Consider the following 27981-nt stretch of genomic DNA (forward strand, 5'->3'; position numbering starts at 1 on the left):
CTAAAACTTTTCCAAATGCTTTTATATTTTCTGAATAAAATGTTTTGAAGGTGTTGAATAGGACATGGCTAAATTGAACACCACCGGAAAAAAGGACCTCAAATCACAAGACTTAATAGCCAATACTGCTCACATTTTAGTTACATTTTAAATTTAAAAGTCATTTCATATCTAGGATTTATTTATATATCCAAATATTTGTCAAGATAAAATGTTATTAGCCTTGCATTAAAATAATTAGAGCAGACATGACTATTGTTACTATGTCTCTAATGTTACACGTATTTAACTGTGACAGGTGAAGAGAGAAAGGCACAGAATAGCCATTTTCTTATCATTTTGTTTGACATTATCTTACTCTTGGTAAAAGGGAAAGAGAACAAGTGCCAGCATTCTTATGAACTGCAGATATGATTTTGAGAAAACCAAAGTAACTTTCTACCTGTTGACAGCTAAGTGCAAAATATGTGTTACTTTGTTAGTGTTTTGCTGCATTAAGACATCTACTGTGGTAACTGCTGGAGAGTTGCTGGCTACTGTTTCTGGTGGCAGTGACTGGAGAGAGAACAGAGCTTCTGGTTGGATGGTAGAATGGTCCATCCTTGATTCAATAACAATTTAAAAGTATGCATAATTCTTCAGTTAACTCTTAACAAGCAACACAAAGGGGAGGCCCAGAACCAGCCAAGCCATTATCTCAAAAGGAATATAAGTATCAGTTCCTTTCTGAGCTGTTTGCTTCCCAGAAGTTGGAAATCCAAGGTACAGACAGTATCGATCTGCTTTGCACTAAATATTGAAGGTTAGTGAAGCCTGGATGATACTAATACTAAATAAGGATATGCCTGTGTGCATAGGCTAGGAAGGAGGCAGAAAACTGTTTCTCCACTTTCTCTCTTTTATCTTCCAGCAAGCGTGGACTAAGACATTAATTAAACATTTAATATGAATCGGGAACTAAAAGAAAAATAAATGCAGCTCAAGGAAAGATCAAATGACTTCTTATAGTCATCTAGTAATATTGGATTTGAATCCAAATCTTCTTGATCCTCAGAAATGACATCTGTCCCCCACCAAGCATTCTGTCTTTAATCCTCTATCTCATTTTTGACTGAAAAATTTGAAATTTATTAAAATATCCCTACTAAAAGTTGAGCATCTAATAATTTTTTGTTGTATTGTCCTTTGAAAGAACTGACCAATCAGATATGGGATGGCTTTGATCTGACAGTGTCACATGTGCAACCTCATATAATATATACATACTTAATTACCTGTCTCACAATAAGTGTACAATAATCAATGTTGTGCTCTCCACAGTATAGATATTGTTTTATAATTTTTAATGCCACAAGCAAGGACAAACATGATGGACAAACTGCTGAGTTTTACAGATGGACACATTTTTTCTCATTTTAAAATGAAGTACCTTTCCTTTGGAGTATATGCTATGGAAACTCATTAAAGTAATTCATGTGTTTCATAAGAGCCACAGTGATATTATGCATGTTTATTTTGGGATTATTGTCATTCCAGGAGCCCTTCAAAAGCAGCAGTATAGACCAGAAGGAAGCTCCAGTCAACATAACCTGAGCACCCTCACTTGGACCTCTGATTTTGGCGTTGGCTTCCTGCCAGGAGGAAATTTAGGTAATGAGTACTAGCAGACTAGGCCTTCACCTCTGCTGGTTCAAATCTACCATGTAATTCCTTTAGCCTACATTTCCAGTCAATTACTTAACCAGCCAACCATCTCTGTATAATTGTCTAAAAGTATGTAAACCTATAATTCATTAATGTATTTAAAGTAATATCCCATGGATACTCCTACTGACTGAATCAAAGGGTACAAATGATCCTGTTTGCAAATCAAAAATTTCTCAATAGGTAGCTCAGCACTGAGTATTTGTTAAATGTTTTAAGACCACCTCTTAAACTGCAGGTAGTCCAATCTTCCCTATTCCACTTCCAAATTGGGTTCCTCTCCTCAGGAGCTGGATATATATTTTGTGAGAGAGAAGAGTTTCAAGATCCAAAAGTATTTATAATTCAGAATCTCCTCTTGCTTACTTCAAGCTCCAATAGACCTGAACAACCATTCTTATTTACTCACCAGGAAGAATTTTTGTTTTGGGAAGGAGAAATAGGTCATTTTGAATTATAGGCTTAAAAAGCTAGAAGTAGCCCTAGACTTTGTCTACTCTGCTGGTTAAGTTTGCTTTTATATAGGAAACTGAGACAGACTGATGACTTGATGAAGCTGGAGACACAGTTCTGTGATACTGGAGGATACAGTAAATGATAGAAGGAACTATGGTGTTTACATTGCCCTGAGCTACCTTTTTGGTATTCTGTCTCTGTACCATCACCTGAAGAACAAACTCTAATGAACGTTAATACAATGGAAAGTTACTCCCAAAGGAGAAAAATCTTTCTACTGCCAGTCTAATCAGGTAAACACTCAAGGACAAGTGGTTGTGCCAACTTCTATGTATTTCATTGGAAAGTTCCCTGTTTTCCTTCAAACAAGGATAAGACTCTTACCTTGTTGCATTTGAACCAATATTATTACCCATAGTGCATTTGTACTTATGAACCCAATCAGGAGCTCAACTGAGCTTTCCAGCACATTGTGAGAATCTGTTATGTACACTACACACTTTCTAGACCTTAATACTTCTACCCTCAGCTGGACTGTTTTTGAGGTCCCCTCTCCAAAATTACTTCCTCTGAATCACTGAGCTCAGCTCCTGCTGAATCTAGCAGCATTATGTATATACCAGCTCCTCCCACCCTCCCAAGTTTACTCTAAGAAGAATGGAATCATTGTGGTTTCCATGGCATTTCCCAGCACTTCCCTGATGACTTGCTGCTTAATTCTGATGTGGGCGCTTATGTTAGTCATTAATTACTGCATTAATTCAAGTCACAAAACTAATGAGGATTTGAATACAGAGTTAGAAAATGAGAATGTAATTTTCCTGGTTTATAAAACATAAAGATAAACATGGAAATATGCACAGAAAGAAAAATCACAGCCTTTCATAGCTGACTTATAGCAGAAAATACAGGTTTCTGTGTCTTATCAAAACTGACAGTATGATAATCAAAGCATCACCACTGGTAACATTCAGGCAGGTTTTAGTTCACTGAGCATTTTATTTTCAACTCTGACATCTAAATAAAGAGTGCTTTATCTTCTTATGCCATAAAAAAATCATTTTATAACTAAAGTTAGAATCTTTTGAAGTTCTTGCATCAGGCTGTAGTGTGAGACAAAACTGGGAGGCCATGTGGGAAAAGTTGGCCTTTTATGTGTGTGGATAGAGTTGATCATTAGATAAGATTGTTTTGAGGGCACAGTTGGGTTTCTGCCTGGAAATGTACACCCCACCTACTCTGAGTGGTGCATGCAATCTATCATCAGAGGAAGAAGATATGTCAATCCCCATGGGTTCTTTATTACAACTGAAGTACTACTGGGAAGGTAGAAGACTGAATCATCAACACCTGGAATTGTGAACCAATTCAAAAGGATTAACAAGAAAATCAGCTCAAATGCCATAAAAGAATAAGTTTCAGATCAGATAAAGGCAAGCAGATGCCTTGGTAGTACAGGGTGCTTTGTTGATGAGCAGTATCCTAATTATTTATAGTTTGAGGGACTCTCTCCAGTTGGAAGATAGCATGAAGCCCCCAGGCACCTGACCAGTCAAATGAGACACTGAAAGTAAACAGTATTTCCATAACTTCACCTAAGGCATAACCATTCTGGAGACACACAACAAATTTAGAAGCAAAGCTCTCAACAGTTGAAGGGTTATAGACTCTTTAATTAAGATAAGGATCTCTCCCTTTAAACATCAACTTAAACAAATGAACAAAGAAAAACATCTTAAGTACCCTAAGATACAGAATATGCATACACTTTTAAGGAGAGTAAACGCTCCCCTGTAGTTTTCACCTAACCCCCCAGGTTAAGAACCTCTACTTTATAGGGTTACACTTGAAGAGAGAGTCCATCTCATCCTTTAAGTTTTGAGTTTGCAAGGATCTCTCTTGGTCAGTTTATGCTTTGTTTTAGAGTTTGCAATAGAAAGCTCAATCATTAAATTTTAAGAAAACAGTAAAAGCCCTAGAGTGTATGGCAGTGCCATTTTAGAATGTCTATCCATTTAATATATATTGTGTCCTACAATAATCTATTTTTCAAAGCTGAGGACAGAGATTAAGAGAGATAACAAACTCCCCTAAATCACAAAGCTGGCATTGGGGCCAAAAATGCTCAAGCCCAAGAAGTGTTTGACTCTAAATTCTGTGTGTGCAATAGTGACAGAAATACCCATGATAGTGTTCAACGCCATAAGGTTCAGAGTGGGAGGTCCCAAACTGTACAACAAACTGAAACTTATGAGATGAGCATCTCTGTATTGAGCTAGAACACACCATAAAACTAAATCAGCAGCATAATTTTAGTGAACAAATATTTTTACTAACACTGGTGGGGCAAAACATTTTAAAAACAAAAATATTGTAGTTATGCTGTCATCCTTCCAGAAATGGTGACGTTTTATTTATCACAATAACAGATGAAAGAAAAAGGGACTGGTTTCAGTTTCTGTACATGGGATTTATTTTATTTAAGGAAGTATTTCTTTCCAATGTTAGCCTAACTTATTATAATTACAAGATTCAAAGAGAGAATTTCAAATCTCCTTCTCTGAGGATCTTTAAAAAAGAAATGGGTTCTCAACAGATTGCTTAAAGCCAGGGAATTGGCTTTATGACTGTAACGGGTCTCTTCAGCCCTTTGATCCCTGGAGTAGTAAACATTTTCAGAAAGTAGATATGCTACAAAAGTTATATATGCTATATGTTCTCATCTTTTATCTGATTTTTTTCCTCCAACAGCACCCCCCAGAAAAGTTGCTTCCCAACTGACATATCTTTGGTATTGTATTTGTTTGTGTGTTTGGACTTGGTTTAGAGTAATGAGGAATCAGTGTAGGGCAAAAGATGACAGCGCTGAAATAGAAGTCAAGGGCTTTTTCATTCTTATGATAGCTTTCCTACTTATGGACTCCATTATTTGTGCTCATCTCATTTCTGAAAGAAGTCACATCCTTGTTAGCAAAACAAGGGTGTTGGATTGGAAACTTTACAAAATAACTTCAAACTTCTTTTAAATCCCTCTTTCTGTAAAAATAAAAATTCATACAGAAAATTCTTAGAATGAAGGGGATTTAAGTGAAGAAAACACTGGGAAAAATACAGTGGATATGTGAGACAAATTATTTTTCAAAAAATGCTCACCTTCTCCCTTCTTCTTTCATCTTGCCCATCATATCCCATGGTGTCCTCACTTTTACTCCAGTTCATTATATTAAATTTGATAAATATTGTTTGAATGATAATATATATGACACCCAAAAGTACTCATTATCCCACTATAGACTCAAGCTTTTTTAGGTGATGTGAATTTAGAATTTGGTTCTCTCTAAAGAGGGTGTACAAAACAAGATGTGTATCCTTCTTTATACTTTGGTCAGGATGATCAACAATTAATGGGTCAAGTGCACAAAATAGATAAATCAGAGCATACAATCAGAGTACATGTTACAGAAGTGGATTTTAAGAAAAAATTTGAAGAAATGTCGAGTAATACATTTGGCACTTTTTATCAACAGACTAGGTCTTGCATCACTGGATAGAGATATGATAAAAACCTTCTTTCCTATTTAAAATATTTATTCAAATACCAGATATTCAAATGTTTGAATTGGGAGTTATGGAATACTGGTCTACTTATTTTTGTATGCCGTCGCCTTTTGGGAAACATGTACAAAAACTTGAGGATTGAGATCGTCCTTCTTATGAAGTCCATATGCCATAATAATTTTTCTGTATTTTCCTTGGACATCAAAGCTTTGGGATTGCCTTTCATGCAAAGTTAATTTTATGTCTGCTCCTACAAATCTAAGAAAAACATGGACTCTTTCGTGGATAAAAATACCATAAGCATTTGCTATAAGTTTTAAGATAAAGTAGATATCAAAAATCAGAACAATAGTTTTTATTTTTATTATTTTTTTTTGGTACTGGGGATTGAACTCGAGTCCTTCTGCTCGCGAGGCAGGCTCCACAACCACTGAGCTAAATCCCCAGCCCCAGAACAATACTTTTTTAATGTGGATCAAATGCTTAATTCATTATTTAACTGTGTAGGGGGGAGGTCATTCATGAGTTTGTCTTTGATGCTTTTTGCCCCTTTCTTGTATCTTCCCCAACCTTTCTTTATTCTAGCCCACTTCTCTTAAGGACCCAGTATACTTGTTCTTGTTATTCTTCACAGACATCAAACCTACTATCTAAAATAAGTCATATATCAGCTCTCTACAGCTGAGTATGAATTTAGGCCAATACTTTCCCTTTCTCTGCACACTCAGGTATTTGCATTGTAAACTTGAGAGTGCAGGGAAATTCCTTCCTAGTGGAATGTCAGTAAGGACTTTTCAGCACCTTTAAGATAGCAACAACTATATCCCACTTGGCCTTAAACTTGAGTCAAAACTTCAAATGTGCACATATTAACACTAATTATTCCTCGGCATGTAGTTAAATTGACTCAAGTGACTCAAATAGAAGTATGGATATTAACCCCAAAATTCTAGTAATATTTGGGTTGCACAATTCATTTGAACAGTTAGAACCATTTTTCCTTGTTCCCTATTTATTCCTATTTAACTAATTTGTCTATAGTCTACCTGCCTTGTTAGACTGGAGCCCTTCCAGAGAAAGGACCATGTTTTACTCAGATCTGGATTTCCAGGACAAGCACAGTGTCTAGCTAATTGGAAACCCTTCCAGGTAAATAATTAGATTCCTGCAGCTTAAATCTGCTAAAAGCTTGTGTTTCCTTAAAATGATATCTCCAGTTCTCCTTCACCTAGGATTTTTCCTCTGATTTCAGAGAATGGTCGCAGTAAAGGAATAGTCTAAACTAGCTTGCCAAGACAAACCTTTCCATCCAATCCAAGAAGTTGTTAGGGTATTTCAGAGCCTGTAATGCTTTACCCTTGGGAATCAGAGATGCAATAATTGCCTCTGGATATAGGTCTGAGGAGCATTATATCATTCATTATTCTAGAATGGAAAAGAACAATAACAACAGCCTAGTTTTATTCAGCAGTGCCTGATGCCAGGTGTTTACTAGGACAAACACCACCTGAGGCCCAGAAGATTAGCTGAAGCAACTGATACCCTATGCTGCTTTTCATATCTTACCTTCTTAGCACTACGCTCTGCATATTGTCCCGTTTTATCAGGTCACATCAACTTTGGTCATACCCAACACTGCATCTTACATTAAACAAATGTTTCACAATGCTGACTATTCCTTCAATAGGAAGTGGCCATTGAAGAAAGTTTCCTGATTCTTTGTGCAAGCAGTGGCATTGGCACATTTTGTATATGGGCAGCCTCTTTTATTCCATAAGACATTGGAGCTTTCAGCCATCATTAAGATATGAATTTACTAGGTATAAGAATGAAATATTCAATAGACAGTCAATTATATAGAGTTGTTAAGTGAGGTTGTGATGGTGGCGAGTAGGCAAACTTGTGAAAGTTATTTGCAAGAACACCAGCTGTCCAGGTGTTTGGAGAGCAAAGGGTATATTCCATAAAAGACCTTTTAAATACCAGTAGTTATTCAGTGTACTAAGCATCTCTCATATGGAGTACATTGTCCTAGCCCTTTGGAAAATATTACAAAAAGGCCAAATCCAAGTTTCTCAGCCGCAAAAAACTTACTGTTTTAACAAAGAACATTTATTAAAAATTAAGGGCCTGGAATTCCTTTCTTGAAGCAATAAAACGTACATTTGTTCAGGTATTTATGCAATACCACCACCACCCACAAATCTACAAAATACATCTCTGTTGTACAGAATTACATGTACTCTTACATGTCACACATAAAAGACCACAGGGACTTCTGACACTCTCTACCAACTTTAATATTCAATAGATATGCAAAAGATCGCAAATTTAAATATTTATGTACAGCCTGCCCTAGGCCAGAGGTGAAATGGAGAAGTGAACAGGTATAGTCCATAGAGGCTTACCTGATACTGTAGAGCACTTTGCCATTTTTTGAAATGCGCAGCAACTTGTTGTCAGTGGTGACATCATGGAAGTTGGCACCCTTCTCATTGGCAAAGAACAAATCTGGTTTCCAAATGGAGTCTAACATAGATGGGTCCAAGTCCAGGGAATCATCTGGATACTCTCTGTAGGCCAGCCGTGAATCATTCCACTGTTGTCTCAGAAAAATATTCACTCGGTAGTCCTACAGAAATGTCATGTACAAGAGCTAATTATTGCCTACTCTGGCATAAGAAGACTTAATATTTCCCCCTCACCTTTCTCTCTGGTTTGATATAGTGTTGGAGGCTGAGTAAACCAAGATATATACGCCGTGTTCAAAAATAAACCACTTAGCTCTGTTAGGATTGGGGGCTGAGGGAGAGAGAAAAAAGAAAATTCAGTCAAACCAAAACACCAGTGGGGCAGGTTGACTCAGTTGTATTTTTTTTTGCTAAAATTAATTCTGAAATGAAGTAATACTAACTCGAGCTGATTTTGTTATACAAAAAGGTAATGATGAATGTCGAAGTCAGTGACAGCGGATTGTCAAATAAAACTGATTTTCTTTTTTTTTAAATTATTGGTACATTTTAGGTATACAGTATAATGACATTCATCATTGGAAATTTGCTCCTTTACATAATCCATCTTGGTTCTTATTTTTTCCCCATTCCCCTCCCCTCCCTTCAACTCCTCCACCCTCCCTGTCTACCAAGACTTTGTTTCCATTTTTTCTTTTTCTCATAAGGGAATGGAATTGAAAGTGATTAATTTTCCAGATCAGAAATGGCATGGTTTCTAGCTTCTTTCTGCTCAGATCCTCTGAGCAGAAGAAATCTTACTTTGCAATTCGGTAGTGAAAATCTTATAAAACTATGACATGATGGACCAATACTTTAATGTCTTCAACGTAAACATTAACATGTTTCATGTTGACAAAATAATTCCCTTACAACTACTTACTTTCAAAATTTGTAACTATTTTATAATTTTCTTGGACTGTGTTGTATCTATAGTAGTCAGCTTGATGCTTCATCCAGAGATCTTTTCATAAGTTCTCAATTTGATCACCTTTGGATAAAGTGTTCTCTCTTGTGGCAGCTTCAGGTACACCCCTGGCATTCTAATTTAATCTGGAAATTTCCTTTAGTGCTAATATATCAGCTTGGGGCAGTGACTGCTCTCCTGTCTGTAGGTTCGTAGAAAGCATTTCTTCACTTGATCATCTCATCTAGACTTCATCACTAATCTGTAGTCAAGCAGAGCTATGGTTTCAGAGTTAGTAGTTGTCTGCCCTTGCCACTTGTGTTTATTTAGGGTGATACATTCTGCTATGGTTTGGATCTAGAATGTCACCCAAAACAGCAGTGCACAATGTAGGCCTAGAAAGGTTAACAAGCATATACTTACTACTCAAAATCCAGATCATTTGGAAGGGTGAGTTATTAAAAGGAAAAAACGACATTCTCTATTGTATAACATGAGGACACTCTGACTTGGAAAATTTTAGCATCGGGCATTTATTTGTGTTGTTACCATGCTTGCACAATAAAACCTCAAACCCAACCTGTTTGCTCACTTGCTTCCCAAGTGAGTGGACCAAGGGAATGGCAGAACCTGAGTTCCCTTGACACAATTTCTGGAACTGTCCAGAGACAGGAAGGTGTTGAAGAGAAAGAGATGATAACCAGTTCAGTGTCGTGTTGGGAAAAGGAGTTACTGAAAGCTTTGGAGTTTTGTGTACAGTAGCGAGTGAGAATGTGTGATTTGTAAAAATAAAATAAGGTACTATTAAAATATAATAATCCAGTTTATATAAGTATACATTAGATTCATTTGTTGAGAGAGTTTCTTAAAGTTTCCTAAGGGAGAAAATGCAGCTTCTCCAGTTTTTAACACCCATTCTTTTATATTTCCCTAGAATGAAAACCAGGCCTTAAGAAAATGGTTTGAGAGGAGTTTGTATGCTTGTTTCAATAGGAAATAGAAGATCCCCTTCCTTGGCCAATCTTATCAGAAAGTAATCCTAGAGTGGGAGGGGAATTGAGAAGCCAGATAGCACCAGGCAATAAAATCACAAAGATTATAAGTATTTATTCTTTTTAGTACATCATAACTAAAATTTATCCATAATTTTGTTTACGATGATATACACTATTTAAAAATAAACAGCAATCCTTGAAAACATTTAGGAATCCCTGTGATTTTCCCTTGAGCTTGAGAATGATTTAGAGATGCATATTGAGAGACTTTAGAGAATATTAGTGACATGCAATATGAAAACAATGACCTTTAAAAAAATATCGCAACATAGATGTGTTACAGCTAATATACATCTTTTTTTCTAAGTTCTTTTATTGATACATTTTAGGTGTACAATTCATTTACATTTATTACATCTTTTTAAAAAAGTATTTCCCATGAGTATTCTCCAGATTTTCTATTTCAAATTTTATATGTGGAAAAGGATGGTATAGCTCCTCTTATATTACAACTTTAGAAAGAGCAATAAGTCTATTATATCACACTAGAACAATTAAGTCTCTAAAGGTTAATTCAAAATAATCCCACTATTTGTTAGCAGGGATAGGTGTGAAATTTAGAGGACAGAATATATTTTATGCCACAATTATAGCAATTACATGAAATAAGACCCATGTTAGAGCTTTTGATTATAAGTATTTATTCTTTTTAGTACATAGTATCTAAAATTCATCCATAATTTTATTTATGATGATATACACTATTCTAAAATGAACAACAATCCTTAAAAACATTTAAGGATAAGAAAGAACACCCTGGGATATACGAATGTAGATATCTTAAGAAATGATTTTCTGGAGCCATGCCTGTGTAATTATTCTAGTTCCCTGTCATTTTCAGTGTAGGGTAAAATTTTCACACATCTATCTATCCATTGCATCTATTTATTTACAGATTGGTTTATTTTTTCATGCTATTCCAAACCACAGGAGAATAATTATATTGTCCTGTCATCTTTCTTTGTCTTTACTTTTGCTTCTAGGTTTAATGAAATAGTAAAGGGGAAGTAAATATTGAGAAACACGCTTAAATGCAGGCCGAACTTTCTTTCACACTTCCTTCTGTCTCCAGGGACAGATTCCTTGTCAATTAAATGGCGTATTTCCTTGTACTAAAATTTGTTTCTCTGTGATTGATCTGCATATTGAATTAGATAATGCAAACTAACTCCTCTCTCTCTCTCTCCCCCTCCCTCCATCCCCCCGTATATATTTTTGAAAAACCATGTGTGACTCACATAATCTTTATTACATTCTTTTTTTTTTTTTTTTGGTACTGGGGATCAAACTCGGGTCCTGGCGCTTGCGCAGCATCTTTATTACATTCTAAACACAGGTAATGTGAGTACCCTCATTCCATATTATTGTTTTATGTCAAACTTAAAATTTCTTACATTTTTTTCTGGTATCTTCTAATGCTGTGCCCACTCCACAGAGACTGTTTCCTTACACTGAATTATTTTGGCACTGTTACATTTAGTTTAGCATTTGAATACAGAGATTGTTACTCTATCTCATACATACTCCTGTTAAACTTTACCATTGTGCCCTCTCTCTCTCTCTCTTTCTCTTTCTCTCTCTGTCATATATATGTGTGTATGTATCATACATTGCTCAATATATTTTATAAAGGTATCAAAGACAAGACCATGTTTTCTTGATTCCTCATAGTGCTTATGTGGCACTTTGGGTTTACCGCTGCCTGCTCTCTAGTAAAACTTTTCTAATACTGAACCTAGTTTTAAGATGAATTTAAAATTATGGGAGGCAGTTGGTCTATGATGAATTCAGACTTTAATATTACATTGGTAGTTTCAAGGCAAAGGCCATCTTATATATCTGTTTAACAAATGCCAGGTTTGTGGCAGTTTCTTAGTCATTCGCTAAGAAGTCAGGAATAAAAACAGCTGCATGCTGTATCTGAACAGTGAGTGTCTTTTTATGGTTTGCTTCTCCAGCTACAGAATGAGAAGAAATAAACAGTGCTGTTTCAGTGGACAACATGCATGCCAATAAGGGGTTGTCTACTTTTTTATCTGCATTCCTCAGGAACATGATATCAGATCAGAGGTGAAGTACATTGTCACTCTTCAGATGTGACAAGTAGAGAATTGAAATTTACCTGTAAGGGCAGAGTTTGGGGTATCCAGAGTTATATTCTGGAGATATTCCCTGGGAAGACACATTTATACACTCTGAGCTCTCCTTCCTGTTAAATGAGCACTGAGTCAGGATGTACTGCTCTGACATGATTAGTGCTCCAGCATCCACAGGTCCAAATCACAATATCTCACATCTCTCCACACAGTCATTTGGAAACTGAAGAGAGCATCTCATTTCTATTTTCTGATGTCTTAGGCTTGGGAAAAGCTGTGTATACCCTTGACCTTTACTGACATTATTAATATTCTCAAACTATGCCTTTATGTCAGAAAAGAGAGGATTTCAAATATATGCCCCATCCTGTATATTCAATTGCCATGAGTAATAAAGAGAGGAGGGGAAGGAAAGAAAGAGAAATGGTAAACTGACATTCCCAAAACAGAATATAACTTGTCTCATTATGCATCCCTTACTAGTCTTCCAAGTTCCGGGCACCATACCAAATTTGTTCCACTGAATACTCTTAATACAGGGTCAGTTAACAATGACCACCAACATATCCCTGTTTCTTAATGAACGAAATGTACATTTTTGAGTAACGTATATCATCACACTGATCTATAAAATATTTCTTAGAGTAATGCAAATGTGTTATCCTGTTCTGACAGGTATCAAAAAAGTGAGAGTTAGTTTTGGGTCCATAAGTAAGACAATACTTATTGGGCAAGCAATATCAACAATAAATTAGTGGACTTTCATTAGCCATAAAAAAGACAGATTGTATAGTATCAAAAGAAACTCACGTTGAGCTTTTGAAACAGACAATCATTGCCTGTACTTTAGAAATTGACACTCAAGAAAACTAAATCCTTCAGTGATGCTGTCTGGGTCATGGGGTGAGTGAGAGTGAGGTGTGAGGGAAAAGAGGAAAATCAACATGTTTAGAAACTCAAAATTATAAAGCATTCTTGCAAAAATTAATTCTAGAAAATGTAGAGAAAGCAAAACTATTATCTCCAGAAAATAGTAACAATCAATGCCCTCAAAGACTTCATCACTGTGCATAAAAGCTAAAGTTTCTGACTCCAGCTAAAAGTGGTTGAGGGCAGAATCTGATCCTGTTTTACTTTTTGACAAAATTTTCTGAGTCAAATTTTGCAAAAGTATCTGTAAATTATGGACGGTAGAATCTTAGAGTTTTGGTAAAGGACACTGGGACTGTGATGATATTGTGTGAGTGTGCAGTGGACTAAAATGTGTGTGTCCTCCCAAAAGTCACTGTTGACCTAACCTCCGATGTGATACTATTAGGAGGAGGCTGGGCTTCTGGGAAGTAACCAAATCATAAAGGTAGGGCCCTAATGAATGGGATTAGTGCCCTTATAAGAAGGACCCCAGAGGCCAGGGATTTAGCTCAGTGCTTCCACCGCCTGCCTCACAAGCGCAAGGACCTGAGTTCAATCCCCGGTCCCCAAATAAATAAATAAATAAATAAATAAATAAATAAATAAATAATAAAAAGGACCCCAGAGAAATTTCTTTCCACGACATGAACATATAAGAAGAAACGAGCTGTCTATAAACTTGATAGATCCATTGCCAGAATCTGACTTTACCAGCACCCTCAGTGTTCAGCTTCTAAAACAATGGGAAATAAATTTCTGTTGTTTGTGATCCACTTAATCTATGTTATTTTGTTATAGAAGTCTGACCTGATTAAGATGGGGTGCATAAGGGGGATTCCCAGGTAGAATGTCAGTTATCCTGGAAGATAAGGCTCTTTTTTAGTGGCACAATTGTCACATTCTTAAGTGCATCTGAATAATGTCCATTTAAATATTGATGCCTTAGATCTGGGGTTGGCCAATTTAGCCCTGGCCTATTTTGGTAAATAAGATTTTATTGGAGCACAGCCACAACCATTTGTTTACTATTGTTTATGACTGTTTTCATGCCAAAAGGGCAGAATTGAGCAGTTGTGACAGTGACAATCTGGCCCTCAAGGTCTTAAGTATTTACTTTGTAGCCTTTTACAGCAAAGTTTGCCAATCCCTACCCTAGGTGGCATGAGAATCTCTTCTTTGACATCAGCATGACAGGGTTTCCAAAGATACTTTTGCAGTTTCACACCAAAGCCATAATTGACAAAAATAAAATATATTTTTTCAAAGGCAAAAGAAGCTTGTCATTACATCAAAAGCTAGTAAGTGAAACAGAAAATGCATGATATACATCACTTTTCTAACCATGCAATTCAATCTGTCTTTTGCAGCAGAATAGGTAGGCTGTTGATGTTACCTTTCAGCAATGGTTTCCAAACTTTTATTAGGAAATATGACAAAGGAGACACTTAATAAGTGGCCAGGAAGCACCCAAAGCAGCCCATGTATTAAACACTTTCAGTTACTCTTAAAGTCAGGAAAACAGGATATCCATGGCTTCCATTTTGATTTCCTTAAATGTTTAGCTTATTCTTGCATTAATGAAAATCAAAAAAGTACATATTTACATTTTTGATTGAGAGTAAGATGCAATGAAGAGATTTAATCAAAGCAAATTAGGAGTCTAATTAATGCAATCAGCACTAGGTCGTGCAAATATTGTCATTGAATGCCATCGTGCAAAGTTGGTGACAGTGATTTGGGCTACTGGAAGCTTTGTCCCTCTCTTATAAGGATAAAACCAAGAGGGGAGAGACAGAAACTGAATGCCAAGTCCAGAGTTGGATTATTCTTTCTAAGCTTAACATTTCCTATGAGTCATTTAATAACCTTATCAAAAGTATCTTTTAAAGGTAAAATTCTTAATCCATTATATTCTGTCAAAGTTCCAGAAGCCTCATTTCTGGACAATGCTATTTCATGGTAATATTGAAATGGTTAGTGGAGATGTATTATGTTTAATTTTGTCAGTGAAAATGAGTAGTAAAAGGTAAATTAATTCTTTCTAGCTTTGAGGATATCACAAAGTACAGTAACTTATTAAACATGATTTTAGTAGCCTAATAGAGAAAATTCATAGAAACAGAAAACCATGTTTTTCACTTTGCAATGTTATTATCTTCATTAGTTACATTTTAGGTTTATAAAACATCAGCCACCACAATACTTGGTTGAGCTCAACTGTATTTTATTTTGGTATTATCCAATAATATGACTGAATTATTTATATAACAGTACCAATTAGAACCAACCAATTGATTAAGGATTTAAAATGAATTATATAGATACTAGGAAAATACTTTAGTCAAAATCCAATCCCCATACTCTAGGACTGTGTGGAGTAAATCTAACAGGCATGTCACAAGCAATATGATGATGACATTTATAAGGAGTCTTGGTGAATTTCTTTTTTCCTTTTTTTTTTTTCTTCATTTTTCTGCAGTGCTGGGGATTGAATCCAGGACCTTGCACATACTGGGCTAGCACCTCACCATTGAGCTATATCCCAGTCCCTGAGGATTTTATGGTATCTGAAATCTTTTTCAAATTTATAAAAGATGTTCAAACATAACCTATAATGAGATTTAATTTGGTTTTATTATTTATATTTTATTGAAAAGTGGTGCATGTGATGTAATTGCTACAAACTTTCTAATGCCAACAAAATTGTGTTCATGTGTGTGTTCTTGTAAATCCAGCCTCTTGACTTAGCTCTTAAAACTCCATCATAGGAAATCTTGGCTAGGTTAAAATTTCCTTAATATATAAAAGACTGGCACTAACATCTCTCAAAGTTTGTAATTTATACTTATGAAATATTGGAGATGTGTGTATCTTAGCTATACACCATGCTTTTTGCTGAAAATTCTACCAGTAACTAACCAAACAACAAATAGCTTCAGAATTTCTATGGTATGATAGATTAAAAATCATTGAATTTTAAGTAATGATCACTTGATAAATAACTTTCCAAAATGAAGCAGTGTGAATTATTGCTTTTTAGGGGTAAGAAGAGTTGAACATTGGCACTCAGTAGGTGTCACACAAATAGGCAACAGTGTTCTTTGGTCCCATATCCCATTCCTTCACACGATGGCTTCAATGCTCAGCCCCACTCACCATTGTAGTTTCTGCTATTGACCCAAAGCTGTTGATAAATATGTTGCAGGTAACATTTACAGGAGGCCCTGCAAGTTGAACAATAGAAAATTTGACAGGTTGTGTTCATGGCATTATTGAGTCACGTTTTTCTCTTGCCAGTGGCATTGTAGCACTTACCATGGTGGTCTCTGTGACTGATCCAAAACTGTTGATAAAAATATTGCAAGTAACGTTTACTGGAGGACCTGCAGAATGTAATAAGAATATTGCAATAGACATTGAAGCAAAAATATAGCTCCATCAACATCAGTGCAAATGGCTAGAGATGTAAATAAAATGGTGGTGAGATTGCAAAATATGGCTTTACCAGAGTTGCATAAAAATAACCTTTGCACTAGTATTTTGGGTAATGACAGCTAAGCAATACTAACTTACCCTGAAACTTTTTGAGCTTGGAAGATACAAGCTAAGACAATTTAATTAAACTCATTGGCATAAATTGCTGTTACCATGACAGTTTGGTTGGGTGACTCTCTCTGACCTTAGGATCAACATTGCAAGCATCAACAGTGAATGATGAAATAGCTTGGTTCATGGGGTCAAATTGGAGCTGCATTTTGGATTATGGATGGGTCAGGATCATCCATCTCCTTTGGTTCACCACCCTTTAAATCAGTGTATTGGTTTGATTCTCATGACACCTCTGAATTTACCCCTTTTCTTTATAAATTGTGACCCCAATGAAAAATGATGTACAGAAACACAAAACAAAGAAAATTAACTTAAGACATAAACACAAACAACAGTGTCGCTTAATGTCCATACTGTTGCCTGAACAAATGTGGTATAAAGCAACGATCAGATCATTACATCTTAGATGTGCTTTGAACAGAGTCTACTTCTCTCTCCAGACTCCCAGGGACTATGCTGACTCCAGCTTGCTTTTCCTCTCACCTTTCATCAACAGGTGAATCACTGTCTGCATGGAGTTTTCCATCTAATGCTTTCTAAGATAAGAAAATACTGCCATGAAGCATCTATTCCCTCACTGCTTTTCCTTATGGAAATTTGCCTCCCTTCATTCAACAAAAACTGAGCAGACCAGTGTAAGCAACACCCTAGTTGGCTCTGTACCCAACCAGCTGGTAGGATCTGAATGAACAGGAGTTTGGCTTGAGGCCTCCCTCAAAGGCTGATAGTAAAAACACAAGTTGTGGTCCTACAATGTTTTTAAACTGTTCAAGTCCAAGTTGGTTTCTTGGGAAGGAAACTTGGGGTAAAAAACTATATAAGTCCCCAAGCAACATCTTCTGGCAAACAAAAGAGTAAGGTGTTGTGGTAAAAGACATGTAAGTTGTTTTTCCTTGTAATATAATTGATTTTATTTTTATTTAAAAATTGGATGTTTTAAACCTTTTCAGGCGTAGAATCAGAGGCCTCTAAGTCTTTTCTTTTACCATCTGTCAAGGTTTTTTCTACATGGTCACTTCCTATCTGCTTGATTTTGTTTTTGTGGTTTGGTTACTCAAAAAAAAAAAAAGAAAAATGAATCTCTTTCTTGACCATATAATTCTATTCTATTTAAATAATTTTTTTCTTCTAATAAGAAATAAAGTAGACCAAGTAGAGGCAAGTCGAGAGGAATTGTGTATATTTGTTTTGTTTTTTCTCTCCACAAAGAAATATTTCCTTTTAGATCATTCAATTCACAATTGAAAATATTTCATATTTTTACACACTAGATAAAAATGAATAAAAGGAAAGAGGAAAAAGGGAAATGTCATTTTAGCATTCTTATCAAATCATTTCAGAATATCACATTTTAACAGAAGGAACTTGAAAATGTAAATTTTGCTTTTCTTGTGTTGTGCATTATCTGTCTGACTGATCCAACTGCCTTGGAAGCACTTAGAAGGCTGGCTCATACCATCATTTATTTGTTTTTGTCCTTTCTAGTAAGTGACAGTGTGAGTATATTGCGAGACTCAATTTTTGTGTGTGTGTGTGCCGGGGATCGAACTTGGGACCTTGCACTTGCGAGGCAGGCCCTGGAACCACTGAGCTACATCCCCTGCAAGACTCAAAATATTTTTAAGCTGTCATGTCTTGACACATTGTTTTAACTAAATGAGAAATTATTTAATTGAATCTTCACAGAAGAGGTATTTTTTTTCTTTTACTTCTCCAGTGTGTACTGGTTAAGAAACTAGAGGATACAGGAGTTAAGCAACTTGCTTGAAGTCCTGTTGGAATAATTAAAAAAGCAGAGGCTAAATTTATTATACTGATTTTAAAAACCTAAACTTTCAACTCCTTCTCTGCACTGCCTTCATTACACAGTGTCTTCTCCCCTTCTTGCTCTGCTAATCATGGTATCTTACACTAGTATATATTTCTTGATCCTTTATATAGGACCTCTTCAGTGTTGGGCATTTTAAGGTTCATCTGCACTTATAAATAAAACTTTGGAAAGAAAAATGTAAGCTTTCTTTATGTGGTGGATTAGCACATATTTATGCTAGAACTGACGCAAATTAAAACCTCCCTCTGTACCACTGAGTGCCTTCTTTCATTCCATAATTAGGGAGTATCACGAGCTCCATTTTACAGATGAGTAAAACTGAGGCATAAAGGTAGTTAACTGATTTTTCCAAGATCACTCAGTTTCTAAGAAGCAGGTATTGCCTAATTTAAAGGACATTTTTAACTCTAGGAGTAAAATTCCCAAGGCCAACAGCATTACCCTAACAATAGAAGCTACCTAAATAGGGGACTTGACCCACAGGTTCTTTGGGGTGAATGATAGAATTGTGTCTTTTTTCCACCTCCGAGTATGATCCTGATATGTGCCAGTGCATCAGTGTTTTAGCCCAGTGTCCCGGTCACTTTCCTCATGGCTGAGACACAATACCCCACAGCAATAATTTAAAGGAAGAGAGGGTTATTTTGGCTCAACTTTTCAGTCCACTGGCTCCAAAGCAGGACAGCCTGACAGAGGGGCATAGTATAGGAGAAGCTGCTCTGTCATGGCCACCCAAAAGCAGAACGAGTGAGGGGGAGCTAAGAAGGGAGATGCACCCTTCCAAATCACACCCCTGGAGACCTTCCTCTTCTGACAGACACCACCCCCATATGGGGGACACCGGCCCCATAATACAATCCTTCCAATAGCCCTTCCCATGGGTATGTGAGGCTCTTGGGAGACATCTAGGTATAAACCATAAGGTCCAATAATCTGTTCAAGTGTTCTGATTAACAAGAACATGTTCCTAGACATGAACCCAAGTAAATAAATGTATTATGCAAAATATAGAAACAGTTTGCACTAGTTAACCTCCTCTAATTGATTTTTAGCAACATAATGATATTCCAAATTGAGTTGGATGAGACTGACTGGGAAAAAGAATTATATGGACATCTACTATCTCATAGTATTATCCTTCCCTTTCTTCTTTTCTACCCTGTCTCCTCTCCCCACTCCTCCCTCCCTCCTTCCCTCTTTCCCTTACTCTAGTGCTCTGTTCTTCATTTATTTTTGCTTTTGTTCTTATGAGATACAGTGATCTTCCCATAACTCAGTTGAAAGGAGTTGCACCGAATCTATAGATCGTTTTGGGTAGTTTTGGCATCTTCACAATTTTCAGTCTTCCTACCCACAAACATAAAATGTCTTTTCACTTTTTAGATCTTCATTATTTTCTTTCAGCATTTTTTCTTTCATTTCTTTTATTTAATTTCTTCCTAGGTATTTTATTCCTTTAGATACTATTATAAATGGAATTGGTTTTCTTAATTTCATTTTCAGATTGTTCATTGCAACAGAAACACAACTAACTTCAACTTTAATGAATTCATTCATTAGCTCTAATAATTTTTTGAATTCTTTGGAATTTTCTTTAAGTATGACCATGTCATTTGTAAATATAGTTTTACTTCTTCCTTTTGAATTTGGATGCCTTATTTTGTCTTTTCTTATCTAATTGCTCTGGATAAAACTTACAATGCAATTCTAAATAGCAGTGGTGAAAATAGGCATCCTTGAAGCTTTCAGTCACTATTATTATTGTCATTTTATTTATTTATTTATTTATTTATTTATTTATTTATTTTGGGTACTGGGGATCAAACTCATGACCTTGTGCTTGCGAAGCAGGTGGCGGCACCACTGAGCTAAATCCCCGGCCCTCAGTCACTATTATTGAGCATGGCTCTTATAGATAGCTTATAGTTGGATCACACTGTTAGCTGTGGGTCTTCAGAAATGTCCTTTGTCATGTTGAAGAAGTTCCCTTCTGTTCCATGTTTTATTAATGTGTTTTATTTTAGTCATGAAAGGATGCTCGATTTTTCAAGTGCTTTTCCTTCATCAACTGAGATGATCACGTTTTTTTCTTCATTCTGTTAATAAGTGTATTACTCTGATTGCTTTTTAAATAGTGAATCCCCTTTATATTCCTGAAATAAATCTGAATTGGTCATGGTATGCTATTGGATATGGCCTGCTAATATTATTTTGAAGATTTTTGCATCTATTCTCATAAAGGATTTGGGCTTGTGATTTTCTTTTCTTGTTAAATCTTTTTCTGACTTTAATGTCAGGGTAATACTGGCCTCATAAAATGAGCTAGGAAGTATTTTTTCATTGTCTACTTCTTGGAAAAGTTTGAGAAGGATTGGTGTTAATTCTATAAATCTTAATAGAACTGGTCAGATAAACCATCTGTTCCTGAAATTTTCTTTGTTGGGAGACTTTTGATTGCTGCTTCAGTCTCATTACTTGTTATATATCTGTTATGATTTTCTATATTCCATCTTGAACCAGTCAGGTGATTAGTGTGTTTCTAGGTAGTGTTTTTCTGTTTCATCTATGTTACCTAAGCTGTTTATAATCTTTTACAATTCTTCTTCTTTTTGTAAGTTCAGTAATTAATTCTGATTGTAATTATTTGAATCTTCTTTCTTTTTCTTTGCCAGTCTAGATAAATATTTGTCAGTTTTGTTGATATTTGAAAGAACCAAATTTTGCATTTGTTATTCTCCAATTATTTTTCTTTCCTCTCTTTTATTCTTCTCGCCTCTGATTGTTACCATTTACTTCCTCTGCAAGCTTTGGGTTTAGTTTGCTCTTCTTCACTTCCTTCAGGTATATGAGTAGGTTCTTATTTTAAGAACTTTTTTAAAAATGCAGACATTTACATTATAATTTTCTCCCCGGGCACTTCCTTCTCTGCATCCTACAAATTCTAGTGTTTTTGTTTTCTTTATTCACCTCTAATTTCCCTTGTGATTTCTTTGGGTTTTTTTTTTATTTACAGATTAAGAATGTATTGATTTCCAAATATTTGTGATTTTTTCCAGTTTTCCTTCTATCGCTGATTTATGGCTTTATCCACTGTGATTCAAAAAGATAATTTTAACAACTTCAACTCTTAAAGCTTACTGAAACTTACTTTGTGGCCCAATATTTGATCTTTTCTGGACTATGTTCCGAATACACTTGAGAAGAATGTGTAGTGAGCTGTTGGTGGTGTAATATTCTATATGTATCTGCTAGGTCTAATTGGTTCAGACTGTTGTTCATGTCCTCTATTTCCTTACTGATCTGTCAGTCTGTCTATCTATCATCTATCTCTCTATCCACCCTATTCATTATTGAAATATGGTGGGTTGAACTCTCCTACTAATATAGTAGAAATGTTTATTTCTCCCACCAAATCTGCCAATGTCTGTTTTATATATTTTAAGGCTTCATTGAAGGTTATTAAAAAGTTTGATGAGCCTGTCGAATTTTGAACATAAATTAATGCTAACAGTAGAGGTAATGAACCAGTGAATATATAGAATAGGAAGTAAAGCCCTGAATTTAATTGTTCTGTTTGATTTCCTCATTGGATAATAATAATTAGAGTTGGAATTAGTGTTGCTTCAAGGAGAATTTCAAATAGGATTAACTCTATGGTGGAAAATGTCATAATTCAGAATACTTGTAGAAAGATCAATATCGAGATCTGTACTTGCATATGTTTATGATTGTTATCTTTTCTTGATGAATTGACCCTTTTATCAATATACATCACTGTTTTAAAATATTCCTTTTATGTATCATTTATAATGACTATATTAAAATAATCTTGTTAATGTGTATACATTTATATGTATAATATATTATGTATAATATTTGTATTGACCAAGGTTTCTTTCTTTTTTTAAGACAGGATCTTGCTATGTGGCCCAGATTGGCCTTGAACTCGTGTTGATCTTCCTGCCTCAACCTCTGAAGTGCTGGGATTACAGGTGTGTACCACCACACCTGAAGATCAAAGATTTCTATTCAGCAATAAATGGTTTTTTTTATCTTTTTTATTGGTATGTTTTTAGTACATAAAATATTTAGGAATACATGTTATTTTTTAAAAGTTATATTTAAAAATAAGCATCGGGAGAGAATAAGAGATCTTGTGTAACACCTAGACAGTGAGTCTTCAATTGTTAGTTTTGTCCCAGTTATTTTCCAACATTATTTTAAGCTGAAAGACTCCTTGACAGACAAGAACCATCTTGAAGTTCCAAGATGAAAATGTTATGTTTTCTTCTCATGTCACAAGTAGACAAGACTGGCATTTTCATTTTGCCTTTTATTTCTTGTAAATAATTTAATGTCTTCAAGTACCACAAAAATTGCTTTAGTGTGGGGCCTTTGGATGGAAATGGAATATTAACTATATATTATATTATATATTTTTTATTTATACAGAAATTAAATTTCCTTTGATATGAGAAGACTTTGTGTAGCAGATATCTTGCCATTAGCTCAAGAGATGAAAGGAAAATAATCCAGAAGGTGTAGAGGTAAGTCTCAAAGCCTTGATATTGTAACACAGGTAAACACTGTTTGTTTGTTTTTTTATGATGGCTTCCTTTATTGTGTGGTATGCTGATACTCCTGAAAAACACAATCTTGAAAGATGGGAGGACTGCAAAGGGAAGGAATGGCTTTTGGTGGCAGAACTTACTTGGTGAGGGGGAGATTTGAGGCATCTAATCTGAAAGAATGTAATTTTTAAAGTCATAATGGTAATTAGAGGCACATTATCTAACCCATTGTATTATGTTAATCGTTTTGAAAATTCACCATGAGTACCATTGGTTCTTCTGCCCAATACAAGGTCAAAATGATTTTATCAGTCCTACCTAGTTCATTTGTTTGCTGATATCTGACCTGTGTAGAGGGGAAACCATTCAGTGGTAAACAAACTAGATATTATAGTCCAGCAAACCATTTACTTTGGACCAGCCACATTGCCAGACAATGCAAGTAATTAACACCTAACTTAGTTTAAATATCAAGAGCCAAATGGCAGCTTGTGTAAGTCTTTCTCACAAACAGCTACCAATTGTTATCTCCTTCCTTGAAAGGTTGTAGTGTATGGATAGATGGGCACATGACTTCATGTCAGAGGACCCTGACAATGCTGGCAAATTGCTATTTTTGCATGCTATGGATTTCTCCATGGCTTAAAGAGAAGGGATTGGGATAGGATGGGGTACAACATTTCATATAGGGTAGTCACTTTTAAAAGAGAAAGAAGATGCTATTAATACCTACACAGGAATATCAGACATAGAGCAAGACTATCCTGAGAAAATCTGGACTTTGAGTGATCCTAATTAAAAATATATTTGAAGTATGATGGCTACTTGTCTCTTATCTTTAATGCTATTTCTGATTATTACCACCTATGATTTTTAAACCAATTACAGGAACTCTCTGAATCTGTTAAGTCTTCTTCTTTTTAATAGAATCCATGATGATCAACTCAGTAGTGATTGTATTAGTAGTAATGTATGGACTATGCATATTTGTTTAAGAAATTGTAGTAGCTATTATTTATAATGACATTAACAATTGATAGTCAATACTATCATTTTTACAAGTTCCTTGGATTGGCAAAATATACTCCTGCAAAAGGTACATCACCAAACTCATTTTTACTATAGAGTATACTGAAATCTTGAGACTACCATTTAAACCTTCTAACATTCCCTTATGCTAATCTTTAGAGAAATGAAGCCCATATCATCGAATTTTCTCTTTTTTCTCTCTGTAAACCCTGTTTTTGTTTGTTTGTTTGGTTGGTTGGTTTTTTGATGCCTGGGGTTGAATTCGGGACCTTGTGATTGAGAGGCAGGCGGGGGAACCACTGAGCTAAATCCCCGGCCCTTGTAAAATCTGGGGTTTTTTCACCAGTTCTACAGAACTTCCCTGCAGAACTCACACACTTATTACAAATTTCTTCTAGGAACTATATATAAACATTATGTCTGAAGAGCCCTCGCAACCACCATAGGTTTGAGATGTTTGCTGCTACCTTCTTTGTTTAAAATTGGGATTCTCAACCTTGGGAACCTTTGGCATGTGGGACTAGATCATCCCTTGTTGTGGGGAGTTGTCCTGTGAATGCTGGACGTATAGCAGCATCCCTAGTCTGTAGCCACTAAGTACCAGTAGCACCCCACCCTCACGGTCCATGCTGTGACAAATATGTGCCCTGGCATTGCCAGATGCTCCTTGGGGTACAAAATTGTCCTCAGCTGAGAACCACTAACTTATATAAGAAAGGTAAAAATGTCAGGATGGATGAAAAGTTATTTTATAAAGATCACATTTTATGTAATAATGGAATGAGCTATAGAGTACTGCTCTGTTTTGCCAAATAAATGCTAGTGTTATATTTCACAGTCATATGACTCTTATAAAAAAGTCCTATATTTTAGCAGAATGTGGATTTTAAAAATATTAAATGTACTTTGGGTGAAAAGATGGGATTATTATGAAATGTATACATTTTGTTGGATTCTTCATGAAGAAATTAAATTTTCAGGCATGTGTTAGTCTAAATATTCATGTTATAAATCTTCAGTCCATTATTACATATTATAAATATTTATTAAGTACCTATTATGTACTATTATACTTGGTCTTCTACTGATTATCATCTACAATAAGATGGTAAGTTGTAGGGATAAATATTAAAAAATCAGGCATTAAGGACAATTCAGAAACAATTTTCTAAAAAACCCTTAAGTCATTCTACAAGAAATGTCAGATGAAACAGAAAATGTGTGTCCAACCAAGCATCACAGAGAGGATATTTTTACTAAGCCTTTTCCTAATACAAGTGAACTGCTCCTTTTTTTGTTCATTGCAAGATCATAGTGACCTTAAAGTGGGAGTTTATATTTTTGAAGATTCGGGACACTTTACTTGTTGCAACGAAGTTCATTTCTTATTTTAAAGATCTCAGAGACTAAATGCAACCCTCAGGTTGAGAATAATTTATGAATGTAATCTACATACATTTCTCTTTGTGCTATAATAAAATGTCACCAGATGGAGAACCACTGGAAAATATAGGATTCTTCTTATCCTGAAATTGCTGCAGATAATAAATAAAGATCCATTTACCATTAGAAGAAAATATCAAATAACAGTTGAAATTAGTTTTGAAATAACGAGACTTGAAAATTTCTCATGAACCCAAATGACATTTCCTTTTATTTTAGAAAGTAACAAAAATAGAATTAAGGAGAACTTTCTCTTGTTAATTAAATCCTCAACTATTTTGCAAAATGAATAGCAAGTTCATTAACTTGTTAGGTCCCGACAAATTGAAAATAAATTTTTTTGCATTAATAATTTTTAAAAAGTAAACTATGTTGTGCTTATGGTTACAATGGAATTGGTGGATAGGATCCACACCACACACATAAATATTTCTTTTCATGTTCAACACTTCTCTTCCTTCAAAGTGAAATGATACTTACTCAATGAATTTCTTCATGATTCTCCCCATCTGAATATCATCTCTCTTGGCTTTTCCATATTCCCATAACACTTACCGTGTATTGTAGTCACTTATTTTATATTTTTCTAATCTTTTCTAGTATCCTCTACAAAGGGCATAGTTTGTATCTGATTCATTGTTAAGTTCCTCTAGGCAGTCAGTACAGTACTGAACACATAGTAGATACTGAGTAAATACATAATGTATAATATTGATCAAAATATAAGCTTTTTATGTAGGAAACTAGTGACATACCAGGAAATCTGGTTCAGAATGATTTTCATTAGAAGTCATTTTAACTTCATCAAATTGGCTTCCATCCCTTCAGATTCAAAGGGTTGTTCACTCAAAAGATAATTCATGGGGCTGGGAGTGTAACTCAGTGGTAGAGTAAGTGCTTAGCATGTGTGCAAGGCTCTGGGTTCAATCTGTAGCACCACAAAAAAGGAATTCATTTGAATCAATTGTCTTATCTAAGTCTATGAGCTCAGAAACAAATTATTTGTTTTCTCTCCAGAGCACTCAACAAAATGAGGAAATTATGACAAAAACATGATAGTTGATGATGAGAAGCATGGCCATGTGCTCCTTTGAAACCACTACCAACCATGCTGCCCTCGTTTGATGGAGATCAGAAAATTTCTTGACTGTTCCCCTCCTTCCTAAAACCATTCCTTACCAGTGCAGCATGGGATAATGGGAAAAAATCACAAACATCATGCCAGAGAACTGGGTTTACATTCTGATTCTGCTATATACTATTTGTGTGACCCTGTGTAGGTTAATTAATTACTCTGCGTTTCGGCTTTCTCATTTATGGAAGATGAGATATCTTCTCCTCTTAGGTTCATCAAGAGGACTGAATGAGATTGTGTGTGTCAAATGCCAGCTATTTCTTTTCTCTTACCATCTCCTTCTCCTATAAGGGAGGGACCTTCTTCTTGGACCTTGAAATATTCCCTTTATTTCGCATTGAGTTGTACTTTTCTCAAGCACCATATTTCTACCCTGCATTTTAATACTTTGATCTGATTCACGGTGTTAAAGAGTGGCTTTTTAAAGCATAAATTAACTCTAGGAAAAATCTAATCATCTTACTGAGGAAGGATTACATTATGAACTGTAACAATCATGAGTATAAGGGAAAGTATGTTTCAGTGGAAAATTATGTATAGTCTATCGAGCACACCCTTCGGTGTTACCTGGCTCTGAGTCTATGGAATCTGTTTTACAACTGTGTAAATTGTATAACTGATAGTAATGCAAAACATCTCTTGTTTATAGACATGCAAATTCTACCCTGTAGAGGTTCTAGTGACTTCCTTCCCCTACTGTGGAGTAGGCCAGGTTTGCATCCGTTTTTACATTCATTTCAATATTCTTGATCTAGAAATGTGTTTGTTCTTTGGAGTTTTAAAAAATCTGTTTATACTGTCTGCTGGTTCCTCAATGATTAATAAGTTAAATATAATCTTTAATGCACATTAATTTTATATTTGCATGACAGACATGATTTTATCTTGTTTTGGAAAATTATCTTCTAATGCATAGTTTTCAAAAAAAAGGGAGTATTATCCTTTGGAAGTCTTAGGCTCAGAGTCAGTCCTGGAACCTTGGGTACCTAAATCCTGTTCAAGACCCTTGCATTCCATTTTGTATTTAGCTGTCAAAAGAGATCTTCAAGCATCATGTCTGCCAATGAACAGTACCTAAGCTCTCATTTCCCTTTTCTGTTCCTCTGTGGCTTCCACAAATGGGAACTTGTTTTCTCCTTAGGCATTCTGCACCATTTCTCTGAAG

General features: G+C 35.4%; 1 protein-coding gene and 1 long non-coding RNA gene across 5 annotated transcripts in view; one reads left to right on the forward strand and one right to left on the reverse strand.

The window, feature by feature from the left end:
* Glra2 (glycine receptor alpha 2) overlaps window positions 1-27981 on the reverse strand; it is a 192090-nt gene that overhangs the window by 130797 nt on the left and 33312 nt on the right. For 2 of the 4 annotated variants that reach the window (XM_004874862.3, XM_004874861.4), the window contains exons 4-5: window positions 16514-16581; window positions 8127-8350 (exon numbers count right to left, since the gene is read on the reverse strand). In XM_004874862.3, coding sequence (XP_004874919.1) covers window positions 8127-8350; window positions 16514-16581 — 292 coding nt within the window. Of the gene's footprint in view, window positions 1-8126; window positions 8351-16354; window positions 16423-16513; window positions 16582-27981 lie in introns of all 4 variants that reach the window. The other 2 variants (XM_021252221.2, XM_013069303.3) reach the window with 2 other exon arrangements.
* LOC147823289 (uncharacterized) lies at window positions 1435-27614 on the forward strand. Its single transcript, XR_015444125.1, has 3 exons — window positions 1435-1650; window positions 22548-22630; window positions 23091-27614. It is a non-coding gene; the product is annotated as an uncharacterized LOC147823289 (long non-coding RNA).

The sequence above is a fragment of the Heterocephalus glaber genome, unplaced genomic scaffold (genome assembly GCF_053883595.1).
Source record: "Heterocephalus glaber isolate CG9 unplaced genomic scaffold, H.glaber_assembly_v1.0 deba00001594, whole genome shotgun sequence".
Classification (NCBI taxonomy): Eukaryota; Metazoa; Chordata; class Mammalia; order Rodentia; family Bathyergidae; genus Heterocephalus; species Heterocephalus glaber.